Source organism: Macaca thibetana, chromosome 10 (genome assembly GCF_024542745.1).
Source record: "Macaca thibetana thibetana isolate TM-01 chromosome 10, ASM2454274v1, whole genome shotgun sequence".
NCBI classification, from domain to species: Eukaryota; Metazoa; Chordata; class Mammalia; order Primates; family Cercopithecidae; genus Macaca; species Macaca thibetana.
The window spans coordinates 27,419,794-27,433,676 of record NC_065587.1 but is presented as its reverse complement, the minus strand read 5'-3'; the positions used below and the strand labels follow the sequence as shown (position 1 = coordinate 27,433,676).

Genomic DNA, 13,883 nt, shown 5'->3' with positions numbered 1-13,883 from the left:
CCTGCAGACTGCTACCCTTGGGCGGCGCGTGTGTGTGTGTGTCTGTGAAATGCGGGAGTGGAGCTTGTTGGTTCCGGCTCCCCGCCGTCGGTCCTCGAGTGCTTGGCTCAGAGCACCAGCTCGTAGTCGGACTCCCTTCTCCACAGCTTGCGCCCTGAGCAGTCGCTAAATAATGGGCTGTGTGCGATTACCTGGGACATGTGCTCTCAAAACAGTGGAAACTTGGGGAACACTTAGAGCGAAGTGTCCAATCTTTTAGCTTCCCTGGGCCGCGTTGGAAGAATTGTTTTGGGCCACACATAAAATACATTAACACTAAGGATAGCTGATGAGCTAATAAATAAATAAATAATAAAAATAAAAATCACCAAAAAATCTCAAAATGTTTTAAGAAAGTTTACGAATTTGTGTTGAGCCGCATTGAAAGCCAAGCCGACCAGCGGGTTGGAGAAACTTGACTTAGAGGGAACCAGGTAGGAAGAGCATCCTCATTCATTATATTACCTGTGCCTCTCTTTCCAAAAAGGATGTGAAGCCCAAAAGGCACAGATACAATAGGATATTGAAACAAAAGGAAAAAAAAGAACAAAACCTAGTAAATGAACAAGGAGAGAGGGGTGATGGGTGGTGTCAGCATTCCAGAGGTGAAAAAAGGCAACAGAATTGAAGGGCTTCTGTCAAGGCCTTGGGCTGAAAGATGGTACTCTCTTGGGAGCTATAATAATAATAAAGCATTGTAGGGAAGAACTTTACACTGTGGTTGAATTCATAGCTGCTTGAGTCTAGCAAGGATGATTTAAATAGGAGTGAATGTTGGGGGTTTTTTAACTTCAAAGACAGTAAAAGCATGGTGAAACACTCAGTACAATAAAGCTATGCTGATAAGCTAGAAGTTTTGAAAATTGTTGAGTCACCAACCTTGACTTTGAGTATTAGGGTAAACAGTATTGGGGGAGAAGCATAAACAGATAGTTTCAAAGCTGCATGGATAACTTTCTGCCTCGGATGCAGCTTCCACTCGAGCCTTATCATGAAAGATGCGCTGGAGAGAAACAGTTGAAAGTAGGTGGGAAGGGTGGTCAAGCAGCAAAAAGCTGTGTGGGGAGTGTCCAGAGGTGAGAAACATGCAGCTCATGCAGGAGTGTCAGGATGCACAGTGTTACAATGAGGCAAAGCTCAGGGCCACAGTGGGGAGAGAGCACCCTGGAGAGTTGGGAAGACACCAGTCCAAACAAGCAAGCAGAAAACATTGTTGCAGTCTTGCCCATACACCACAATGTACCAGTCTCTCATTGTGGGGTATCACCCAGAATTCTTTGTCTCACGACCAAGAAAATTAAGGAGTGTGGACACAAAGGGTGAAGTTGAAGCAAAAGTTTAATAAGCAAATGAAGAAAGCTCATCGCAGCTGGCGGGAGGCCCAAGCAGGTTGCCCACTATGAGGCTGGTTCTGGGGTTTTTATGGACTGGGAAGGGAAGGAATGTGCTGACTGGTCTTGGAGAGAACACTACTCAGCTTGGCCCCTGGACATTGCCAGGGACCAATTAGGAGCTGAAGTGATAGCCTGGCCCAGGACCAGTCGGGCTGAAGTGATGATTCACAGAGGCTCGGCTCACAGTCTAAAGCATGTCCAAGAAAGGAAAGTGCCCACTGGTACCCACCGTAGCCCACCGTGTACATGTCCACAAAAGTAGAAGAGACTATTTCCTAGAAGCCCACTGGTTATACAAAGGACAAAGGTGTTTCTATGTTGGGTCTTGTTCCCTTATCCGAGTAGCTGTAGGCATGTCTTAGGCACAAAGGTAAAAGGTGTTTCTATGTTGGGCCTTGTTCCTTTACCTGAGTGGGCCAGAGGTTTGTGCAAGTTTCCTTATCTGTGTCTGAAGCCTGATTTTTCAGGTTGTTCCTCTGTTTAAAGGAGTTTTACTAAGAACCCACCCTAATTACCTAACTTTTCTCTCTCAGTATCACTCTCACTACAGTGAAGATAGCAGATTTAACATGGGGAATCTAGATCAAAGACTGTTGCCTTATGGTCTTGGTGAGAGCTGGGCCTGAATCCCATCCTTGGTGACTGCAACGATTCATTCATATTCAACTCAAACATTCCCTGAGGTGCTTGGGGAAGCAGGACACCATGAAACACACTGGCAGATGAATGAGTTCAAAATAGTTGGGCCAGGCGTCCAGGGGAAGGAACTCCAAGGTCTAGCTATTAATGAGAGTCCTTAGCAGTGGTTAGGTAAAAACACAGCAGGCACAGGCATATTCCATTAGAAACTGACTTTATTAACTATATAGACTGCACACACTGAAAATCAGAATTCGGTGTTTCACTGGTGCACTAAAGGTAAGGATCATCAAAGGTTTATGCAGGGAAACAGTGACCGCCACGGTGTCCAAGGGTCATTAGAGGAAAACTCTGCATGGAACATCTGGAAGGCTACAGAAATGGAGACTCCCTATAGGCTCCCCCACACCGCCCCTACATACTTTGACATTCAACAGACTGATAGGGTATTTGGATAAGAGGGTGGGGGCTTCATTCATTCAGTTTCAATGCAGCTTCAGCGCCAACATTGTATTTCCAGGTTTGACATTCTGGGACATGGGTTTTACAAGGTGCCTAGCTCCAGAAAATTATCAGCAAGAGTTAAGAGAGAAGATGAAGTTCTCTTCCCAGGAATATCCGGAGAAGGTCCCTGAAGCCCAGCCTGCCCTGTGCTCTGGCCCATTACAGCAGACTATGAACAGGAAACAGCTCAAAACTGTTGGAGAAGAGCTGAGCAACTCCTGGAGGTCCAGAATTCTGGGAGGGCAGGTGAGAGGAGCAGCAATGGGGCTAGAGCTCTTCCTGGACCTGACACACCATCCACTTTTGCAAGACAGAATGGCATCCCTTTTCAGCTGCAGCCGGCGGAGTTGGCTTGGGGTGAGCCAAGTGGCTGAGCTGGACCCCATGGAGTGGGTGCCAAGGACCAGGCCCTGCACTGAGCCTTCTCTCCTTTCTGCCCACCAGGGGAGCACCTGAAGCCTGAGTTCCTGAAGGTGAACCCCTGGGGAAGATGCCTGCCCTCAGAGATGGCGACTTCCTACTAGCAGAGAGGTAATTGTGACCTGGTGACCACCCAGGGTCACAGCCAGGATCTGCCTGGGTTCAGGCACTCAGAGTTGTAGGGGGAGGCAGAGAAAAGAGGGGAGATCTTTCCCTGGGATGGACATCTTTCCAAGTCACAGCAGCCCCTTCCTCATTTCAGCTTGTGTAGCTCTGATGCAGAGGCTGGACCCATGGGCACCTTTGGGCTAAAGCTGGAGGCTGGAACCTGGCTAGAGCCTTAGCCATCTGGAGCTGCCCAGGTGGGGAAAGGGCATAGGTCACCCAGATAAGCCTGGACAGCCTGAAGCCAGCAGGCAAGGCTCAGGCTTGAGGCTGGCTCCTCCCCAAATGTCCCCAGCTCATCCTTTCAGAGTCCTAGGAGCTGGGAAGGCCCAGGGGAGACTCCACTTTCAATCCCAGCTCCCCAATTCCTCACTCTGTGCCCTTCAGCAAATCACAGAACTTTGTGTGCCAGGTTTCTCCTCTGTAAAATGGGGTGGGGGGAATAATGTAACCACCTCCCAGGGCTTACCCGAGGATGGAAAATGGGCACCTAGTGCTCTGGGGCACTAGGAAGGGAACTTGGGCAGGGCTCACGTGGCAGGCCTGCCTCTCTCACTCTGAGTGGGGACCCTGATGCCAGGGAGTGGGGCCTGGGCATGGAGGGCAGGATGGTGCGATAACTGGGAGGGAAAGTGGAAACATGGGCCCAGGGAGGATCGAGTTGGAAATGGAGAAACAGAGTGGTTTGGTCGTGGGGAGATACTGCCTGGAGGGAGTTGTGGTATAGGGCGGTCCTCCCCTGAAGGGGAAGGTGGGAAGAAAACCTGGTCAAATCACCATGAGTATGAGCCATAAAGCCGCCTGGCCCTGACAGGCTGGAGAAAAGATCTCTGACATCTCCTGCCCACAGCATGGTCATCGTTTTATACCTCAGTCAAAAGTACCAGATGGAGGCACACTGGTACCCATCTGAGCTGCAGGCCCGCACCTGCGTGGGTGAGTACTTGGCATGGCAGCATGTCACCATCCAGCTGCCTGCCACCAATGTCTACCTGTGCAAAGTGAGCTTCCTAGGCCCTGTCATGCAGGCTGCGGCAGGAGTTTGGACCCCCAGAGATGGAAGGTACCAATTGGCACATATTACATATTAGCTTCACTTCCACTGCCCTGAGCAGACATCACTAATCTATCACAGTACTCCTTCCCCTAAGCCGGAATGAATCCTTAGAAACTTTCTGAACACAGAGCCCCAGAGGACATCACTAATGAATGGCAGCCGGGAAGGGATGGTGAGGAGGCCCAAGAGGATTCCAAGGGTCTGGGTTAAGTTGCTCCTCTCCTCCCAGCCCAGTCTCTCCTGCCCCACTTCTCAGGGCAGCCTGCAGATGCTGCACAACTGGAAAGGCTGTTAGGGAGGCTGCCGCCAGCCCTGCAGCACCTGGATGGGAAGGTGCTGGTGGCCAGGCCCTTTGTGGCAATGGAGCAGCTCTCCCTGGAAGATTGGTGCTGATGGAGGTGATGGAGGTGAAGCTCTCCTACCCACCTGCCCTCTGGGGAGACTCTGGGCATGGGGCTGAGCCCCAACCCCAGCTGTCCTATCTTCCCTGCCCACTGCTGTTGGCTGTGACCTCTGCCAAGACTCCCGGCTGCAAGAGTGGCAGGCCCGTGTGGAGGCCGCCCTGGATACTGAGCTCTTCCTGGAGGCCCACAAGCTCATTCTCTAGCCTCAGAACCACAGTGAGGCTCAGCGGGACCCCCAGCTGGCCCAGAAGCAGGTGCAGTTGCTGCAGGAGCGGCTCCGCTGATTGGGTGCAGCCCACTCCACTGCACCCTGCTGTCTGCAATAAACACACTGCGTGCTCTTCGCTTGTCTCCAGGCTTACTCTGTCACTGGAAGCGGGGTCAGTCCCATTTCTGAGCCTAGACATATTAGATCACACAGCATAGAGTGAGTGGCACTCAGTCCCCCATGTGGGGCTCTAGTTACTTTCCTGGGCCACCAGGTGCACAGTCTGGCCACTGCAGCCCCAACCCAGGCCAGAAAGTTTCCGGGCTCCTCTGCATGGCACACACTGGCTGAGTGTCCCCTGACTTCCTGGTGGTAGTGTCCCCACTGCTCCCAAAGCTCCCAGATTCCTGTGTCTCTTTCTCCCAATTCCTTTTCAGTCAAAGTTCAGGCTCCATTCACCTATGGATACTCCCAGTCTCTACTTCTGGAATCTTCCAGGGATAATTCTTATTGCCTCCTCCTCATTCTGGACCCTGCAAAGCCCCTTTCGTCAGGTTCTGCAATGAAAGTCCAGCCATGGGAATTCCCAGGCATAATCCCTTCTCAGACAGGGTGTCTGTGAGGTGGTGCCACGGGGCATAGGCATATGTTGAAGGGGGAGACTAGGGTCACAGCTGCCACATCTTTGCCACAGACCTCTCCCGAGCCTACTCCTGGGCCTCCTTAGAATCCTTGCTGCCGTAAGAATTGCAGGCTTCCTGGCCTTATGACAACACAAAGGGAAACAAGAAGTTTCCCTGGGGAACACAGGGTCCTGGGTCCAGATTGGAGAGGGCACAGGGCCAGGGGACTCTGGCCAGACATAGGCCCAGGTCTGTGGCTGGCCAGTTGCAGCTGTGGGGCCCGGCATGTGTCTCAACATGGCCCTGGAGCTCTACATGGACCTGCTGTCAGCACCCTGCCGTGCCGTCTACATCTTCTCAAAGAAGCATGATATCCGGTTCAACTTTCAGTTTGTGGATCTGCTGAAAGGTCAGTTCCCACTGCTACCAGGCAGGCCTGGTCCTGGGGGATGCAGGGCACACAGATTGGGGTTTTCCTTTTTTTCTTGTTTTTTGATGGAGTTTCGCTCTGTTGCCCAGGCTGCAGTGCAGTGGCACTATCTCTGCTCACTGCAATCTCCACTGGGTTCAGGTGCGTCTCCTGCCTCAGCCTCTCAAGTAGTTGGGATTAGAGGTGCTCGCCACCACACCCAGCTAATTTTTTGTATTTTTTTTTTTTTTTTTTTTTTTTTTTTTGAGACGGAGTCTCGCTCTGCCGCCCAGGCTGGAGTGCAGTGGCCGGATCTCAGCTCACTGCAAGCTCCGCCTCCCGGGTTCACGCCATTCTCCTGCCTCAGCCTCCCGAGTAGTTGGGACTACAGGCGCCCGCCACCGCGCCCGGCTAGTTTTTTGTATTTTTTAGTAGAGACGGGGTTTCACCGTGTTAGCCAGGATGGTCTCGATCTCCTGACCTCGTGATCCGCCCGTCTCGGCCTCCCAAAGTGCTGGGATTACAGGCTTGAGCCACCGCGCCCGGCCTAATTTTTTGTATTTTTAAAAGGAGTTTCACCATGTGGACCAGGCTGGTCTCAAAATCTGAACCTCAAGTGATCTGCCCACCTCAGCCTCCAAAATCCTGGGGTTACAGGCATAAGCCACCATGCCCAGCCTGATAGGGGCGTTTCTGAGGAGCAGAGACAGAGACAAGGGAGTCACCCCAGAGGTCCCCAGGAAAGAAATGATGCCAGGGGGCTTGTAGGCTGCATCCCTGTCTAGCCTACCTTAGTCATTCCCCACTAATGACAGTCCCCATGCCGGAGATGAACAGGCTTTTCGAGGAGAAGGGGGAAGGAAGAGCATCTGGGACTCCCTGAGCTCCCACCAGGCACCCTGGCTTCCTTGTGGAAGTCTAGGACCTTGTGAACTCAGCACCTGCCTGCCAGGTTGGCAAAGGGGGCAGAAGAGCACAGTCTGTCTACACCCGTCTTCCCCAGTGTTCAGAACGGCTCAGGGCTCCACTGACCCCGAGTGAGGGTCAGACGGGTGGGCTCCAACTCCATCCTGAGCACAGAGGGGCTCCAAAACCTCAACCTGCAAAAGCAGAAGCCTCTAGAACACAGAGGAAGAGACAGGGAAACTTTGGAAATGAATGGGGTGCGAGTGGAGCCCCCAACGGGAAGCAGCTGGTCCAGAAAGAGTTTCAATTCCTGCCCCCACATCAGGTTCCCTGTACAGATGACCCCGATTGTGTCTGAGAGGCTTCCTTTTGGATGTCCAGCTGTGTGCTGGGCCCGGCTTCCTTAAAGAGGGGACAGAGGAGTGAGGGCGATGGGAGTGGGGATGGGACTCAGTCCCTCAGGGCTTCAGGTGATTCAAAGGCTGTGGCTTCAGATTCAGCTTTGGGGGTGGGCCCAAAGCTGGAGGCCTCCCCCCAGCTGGGGGAAGCTGGAGGGGGAGGCCTCCAGCTTCTGGGCCAAAGGGTCATCCTTGTCCTTGGACACAGGTAGGAGGCACGGGAGTCACTAAACCTAGGGTGGAGTAGCCTGGGAGCCACCAGTTCTGATCCCAGTCCGCTTCTGCAACTGCCTTGCCCTATGACCTGGGGTGAGACGCGATGTCCCTCTGGGCCTCAGTTCCCTCTTCTTGAGAAAATAGAGAGGGAGGTATTTGTGTCTCTGGGAGTCTCAGTTCTCTCTCCCCTGGAGTCCCACAGCCTCATACCTTCCCTGCCCCTCCCAGGTCACCACCACAGCAAAGAATACATTGACATCAACCCCCTCAGGAAGCTGCCCAGCCTCAAAGATGGGAAATTTATCTTAAGTGAAAGGTAAGTCTTCCCCAGGGCCCTTGCACCATGTGTCTCTGCTCCTCCTGGGAGACACAGTGCGCGCATTTGTCTATTTCACCATGGAAAACCTCACACATACACTAAAGGAGAGTGAATACTAACTAATGAGGGGCATGAGGAACCCCACAAACCCATTGCCCAGCTCCGACTGTTGCCAACCTGGAGTCCATTTTACATCATTTCTATTCCCCTGCCTCCCAGACATCCCATCATTCCAGTCATAAATGTTTAGGGGCCAGCTCACACCTGTAATCCCAGCACTTTGGGAGGCTGAAGTTGGGGGATGGCCTGAGCTCATGTGTTCAAGACCAGCCTAGCCTGGACAACATGGCAAAACCCCATATCTACAAAAAATACAAAAATTAGCTAGCGTGGTGGTCTGCACCTGTAGTCCCAGCTACTCAGGAGGCTGAGGGGAAAGACTGCTTGAGCCCGGGAGGCAGAGGTTGCAGTGAGCCGAGATTGAGTCATTGTTCTTCAGCCTGGACAACAGAGTAAGATCCCATCTCAAAAATAAAAATAAATAGTAAACAAATCAATAAATGTTTAGGAACATACCTCTCAGAGATAAGAGTTCTTAAAAAAAAAAAAAAAAGAAAGAAAGAAAGAAAAGAAAAGCAACAGACTGGGCATGGTAGCTCATGCCTATAATCCCAGCACTTTGAGAGGCTGACACGGGAGGATCGCTTGAGGCCAGGAGTTCACGACTGCAGTGAACTCTGATTGCGCCACTGCACTCCAGCCTGGGCTAGGAGAGAGGGTAGGATCACTACATTACCATTAAGATACCTCACAAAATTAACAATAATTCCTAGATTTCATCTAATGTCTGGCTCCTGTTCAAAACTCTCTGATTATCTCCTAAATATTTTCTTGGCAGTTTGTTTGGATCAGGATCCAAACAAGTTCTGAATCTTGCAGCCAGTTGCTGTCTCTCCCGCCACTCTCTAATCGGTAGCTCTCTCCATGCCCTAACTTTTTTACCTTGGCAAGGTTGCTGTTGATGATAACAAAGGAGCACTTGTCCTGTGGAGGTTCCCACACCAGCCATCAATCAGCAAGGCCTAGGATACCCCTCCGAAGCATGTCTCCCTTCCGTCCCCTTCCCTCTGTCCCCATGACCTCCACCATTCCCGGACATCACAACCTTCCCTATAGTTGCTGGCCCTGCTGTCATCCATTCTGCTCCCTCGGGCTCACCCTCCATCCAGCACCAGAGAGATGGATCCTTTCATGCCCTGGCTTGTATAACACCTAATCTTATGGATTAAGTCCATAACCTCCCTGCATCTCCTGGGGCTACCCTCTGTGGCCTCCACAGTGTCTCTTGCTGCCTCACCACTCCCCAACCACCCCCACCCTCCTTCCAGTTGCACCCACCTACTCTCCGTTCTTCAGATTCACCTTGCTGCCCTTACCCTGGTATTTCAGCATGTGTTTTTATTTGTTGGTTTTTTGAGACAGAGTCTTGCTTTATGGCCCAGGCTGGAGTGCAGTGGCACAATCTTGGCTCACTACAACCTGTGCCTCCCAGGTTCAAGTGACTCCCATGCCTTAGGCTCCCAAGTAGGTGGGATTACAGGTGTGTGTCACCACACCCAGCTAATTTTTGTATTTTCATTTTAGTAGAGACAGGGTTTCACCACGTTGGCCAGGCTGGTCTCCAACTCCTGGCCTCAAGGGATCTGCCCGCCCTTGGCCTCCCAGAGTGCCGGGATTACATGTGTGAGCCATCGTGCCTGGCCTGTTTCTGTTTTGAAAAAGGATCTTGCTCTTTCACCGAAATTGGAGTGCAGTGGCGTGATCTTGGCTCACTGCAGCCTCAGATTCTTGGACTCAAGCGATCCACCCGCCTCAGCATCCTGATTTGACACGTGTTGTTCCCCTTGCTGGCCTACTCTTTGTTACACCACCAGCCCCCAACTCCTACTCACCCTGCAGGGCTCCTTCCCTGCCCTTACTGACTGTCAGACAGACAGCTCTGGTGAAGGCCTTTCCCGGGGCCATTTGGGCTCCTTCTTGCTCTGGAAGCCCCAGCAGTTGGGCCCAGGGCATATTGGGGTGGTTGATGTAGTGGCACTCAGGAAGGCAAGGGCAGTGCCCCTGACCGGCCCTTTCTGCAGTGTGGCCATCCTCTACTACCTGTGCCGCAAGTACAGCGCTCCATCACACTGGTACCCGCCAGACCTGCACGTACGTGCCAGTGTGGATGAGTTCATGGCTTGGCAACACGCGGCCTTTCAGCTGCCCATGAAGAAGATAGTCTGGCTCAAGGTGAGCAGGATCACTTCCGGGGCCTGGGGACAAGGGCACAAGGGAGTCAGGGAGGCTGGTGGCCAGTTCTGGCCCTGCTGATTGCCGGTGAACTCTAGTAAGTAAGTCTCCCTCCCTCTCTGGGCCTCATTTCCTCAGCTCCTTCTCCTGCCTGCCTTACAGAGCTGTCAGGGGTGTGGACTGAAACAATGGGCATGAAAGAGTCTTATTAGGGCGAGGGGAAGGGCATACAGGAGGGGCTGATATGACTTACCCAGGACAGCATTTGAGGCATTTCATTCCGAACTAGAGAATCTCAGCGTCGAAAGGCCCACAGAAGGCCAGGTGTTGTGCTCAAGCCTGTAATCCCAATACTTTGGGAGGCCAAGGCAGGTGGATCACTTGAGGTCAGGAATTCAAGACCTACCTGTCCAAAATTGTGAAACACTGTCTCTACTAAAAATACAAAAAAAATTAGCCAGTGTGGTGGTGGGCACCTGTAATCCTAGCTACTCAGGAGGCTGAGGCAGGAGAATTGCTTAAACCAGCCAAGTGGAGGTTGCAGTGAGCTGAGATCATGCCGCTGCACTCCAACCTGGGTGACAAAGTGAGACTCCATCTCAAAAAAAAAAAAAAAAAAAAAAAAAAGCTCATAGAAAATTTGAAGATGGCCTGGCGCGGTGGCTCATGCCTGTAATCTCAACACTTTGGGAGGCCAAGGCAGGCAGATCACAAGGTTGGGACTTCGAGAACAGCCTGGCCAACATGGTGAAACCCCATCTCTATTAAAAATACAAAAGTTACCCAGGCATGGTGGCACGTGCCTGTAATCCCCGCTACTCCAGAGGCTGAGGCAGGAGAATCTCTTGTACCCAGCAGGCGGAGGTTGCGGTGAGCTGAGATCCCGCCACTGCACTCCAGCATGGGCAACAGAGTGAGACTCCGTCTCAAAAACAAAACAAAAAAAAAGAAAATAGAAAATTTGAAGGTGACAAATAACCAATACATGTGTACATGATTGGTTACATCAAATTCTATGCCTGTGACAGGCATCACTAATCAGTCACAGGACTTATACCTGCTGAGCTCCCCAAATCCTTGTGAACACATGGTTCCCAGCAACTTCCACCAATCAGAACTGCTACAAGAGGTGAAACTACTTTATGTCCTGGGAACTGTCCAGTATCTATCCAGCAGACAAGAGTACAGAGACCAGGCAGGGCACGTGGCCCTGGAGTGCAGCCTCCTCTTCCCTCCTCTTCCCAACCCTGGCCAGTTGCTGATCCCAAAGATAACAGGGGAGGAAGTTTCAGCTGAGAAGATGGAGCATGCAGTGGAAGAGGTGAAGAACAGCCTGCGGCTCTTCGAGGAGTATTTTCTGCAGGATAAGATGTTCCTCACCGGGGACCAAATCTCACTGGCTGACTTGGTGGCCGTGGTGGAGATGATGCAGGTGTGGGTTGGGGTGGAGGAGGGTTAGACCTTGGGCAGAGGTGGGACTCCTCTGTGACCAGTGGGGCCATCACTTGAGGATAGGCTGGAGAGGCGGGAAAGGCAGGTAGAGCTGCCATGGGGGCTGTGGGAGCCAGGTCAGGGGGCCTGGACTCAGTCTGGGGGCAACAGGAAGCACAGAACATTGTGAATCAGGGAGGATCACAGTTCTCCACACTTGACAAAGATTCTTCGGTGTGTGAGGAGCTGGAGGGTGAGCCTGGGATAGAGAAGAACACTGCATTTCCTGGTCAATCCACCAGCATCCCAGATACCGCCTCCTCTTGCTGGACTCACCAGGAAATGTTCACTGGCCCCTGGGCTTCCTTCTGGCCCTGCCTCGTTCCCAGAGCTCCAGACAGACAGCTATGGAGGACAGCTCTCCTGGCTGGGTCTGAGGGGCATCCACTGTGCATTTGGAGGCACACCTGAGTATGGGGCATTTATGTGGCCTCTCCATGCAGGGGAGGGTGACCAGTTCTGCCTCTCAAGACACTGGCCAGGGTCTAAACTGGCCATCCTGCACACCAGCTAGGGTACTGCACACTGACCAAAGAGACTAATTTTCATATCAGCCAGAGCTATGCCCAGGAGGAGGCACCTGGGATCCTGGTGGCTTGGCCAGGAAATGCAGTGTTCCTTTCCTCATCCCAGAGATCTCTGGCTCATATGAAAATTAGTCTCTTTGGTCTGTTTGCAGTGCAGGCCAGCACCAGGAAAAATCATTCTGGCCTGTCCCGAGGGCTCAGACATATGCTTTGCCCCCACCCCTTACATTTCACCCACCACCCACCCCTTCTTGGGCTTCCCAAAGACCTTGGGTGCAAAGCCAAAGTCCAGGGTAGACTGTCTTAGTGAACCAGCCAAACTGCAGGGTAGACTGTCTTAGTGAGCCAGCCAAACTGCAGGGTAGACTGCTTGCCAGGTCTCCCATTCTAGCCCCTGAGCCTGATCACAGTGGGAGGTTAAACATGGGGAAAAAAACCTGAGTTCTCTCCCTCATCCACATATACACCCCTGGGATAAGGGGTTTCCTTGGAAGAAGGCAGAATTCATGTGAGGTCGCAGGCTGGAGAAGTGGGAGCTGCCTGGGCTGGGAGCCCTCTCAGCATGGTCCAGAAGGCTTAGAGCAAGAAGAGCAGTGACCAGAGACCCTGGGGGATTCTGGATCCTCCATCCCCATGTACATCTATTACATAGTCTGGGACCCCCTTGCTCAGGCCTTGGGGGTCAGCAGCCTATTTCTTTGCAGAGGCAGATGTTGGAGGCGGGGGCCTGAGGCTGTGGGAGAGGACCCAGGTAGGGCTGGTCCCCAGGCTGACCACATCTTCCTCTTTGTCTATCCACAGCCCATGGCAGCCAACTACAATGTCTTCCTCAACAGCTCCAAGCTAGCTGAGTGGCGCATGCGGGTGGAGCTGAATATTGGCTCTGGCCTCTTTAAGGAGGCCCACGATCGACTAATGCAGTTGGCCAACTGGGACTTTTCAACATTGGATCCAATGGTCACGCAGAGAATCTGTGAGTTTCGGGAGAAGTACTTGTGATCCTAATTGCAGCCATCCTGCAGGGCCTGGCTGGCTCAACAATCTGAGCCACCTTCCTTAAAGGAAATGCTAAAAAAGACACCTCTTCTTTGCCTAATAAAGAGCTGGAACAACCATCACAGCTGCTGAGCAACAATAGTTGGCGTATGCACAGGGTCTGATGTGGGAGTGGGTGGTGGTTACAGATCCTTCCAGTTTCCAAAAAGAATTTTAAAAGTAAAGGGTTAAATATGGCTACATTGTCAGTAATAATAGTTGGTGACTTCAATACTCCACTTTCTTTCTTTTTTTTTTTTTTTTTTGAGATGAAGTCTCACTCTGTCACTCAGGCTGGAGTGCAGTGGCACAATCTGGGCTCACTGCAATCTCCGCCTCCCAGATTCAAGTGATCCTCCTGCCTCACGAGTAGCTGGGATTACAGGCACACGCCACCACACCCAACTAATTTTTTTTTTTGTATTTTTCTCAAACTCCTGAGCTCAGGCAAATTGCCCGCCTCAGCCTCCCAAAGTGTTGGGATTAGGAGTGTGAGCCACTGTGCCTGGCCCCCACTTTCAGTAATGGATAGAAAAACTACAGAAGACCATCAAGGAAATAGAGGACTTGAAAAGCACTATAAACCAATTGCGCACACTAGACATGAACAGAACATTCCACCTGCCAGGAGCAGAATAAGCATTCTTCTGAAGAGCACGTGGAATATTCTCCAGTATAGAGCATATAATTGGTCCTAAGTCTCAAATTTAAGAAGATTGAAATCATGCAAAGTATGGTCTCTGGACACAGTGGAATAAAGTTAAAAATGAAGAACAGAAGGAAAACTGGAAAATTCACAAGCACATAGAAATTAAACAGCACACTCTTAAACAATCA

General features: G+C 51.8%; 1 protein-coding gene across 1 annotated transcript; it reads left to right on the top strand.

Moving 5' to 3' along the window:
• The first annotated feature begins 5,660 nt into the window (after positions 1-5,660).
• Positions 5,661-13,124, top strand: LOC126929522 (glutathione S-transferase theta-4-like). Its single transcript, XM_050745956.1, has 5 exons — positions 5,661-5,862; positions 7,611-7,698; positions 9,843-9,993; positions 11,249-11,425; positions 12,813-13,124. Exons 1-5 carry the CDS (start codon positions 5,739-5,741, stop codon positions 13,008-13,010), a joined length of 738 nt encoding a protein of 245 aa, XP_050601913.1. The 5' UTR covers positions 5,661-5,738; the 3' UTR covers positions 13,011-13,124.
• The last annotated feature ends 759 nt before the right edge of the window (positions 13,125-13,883 follow it).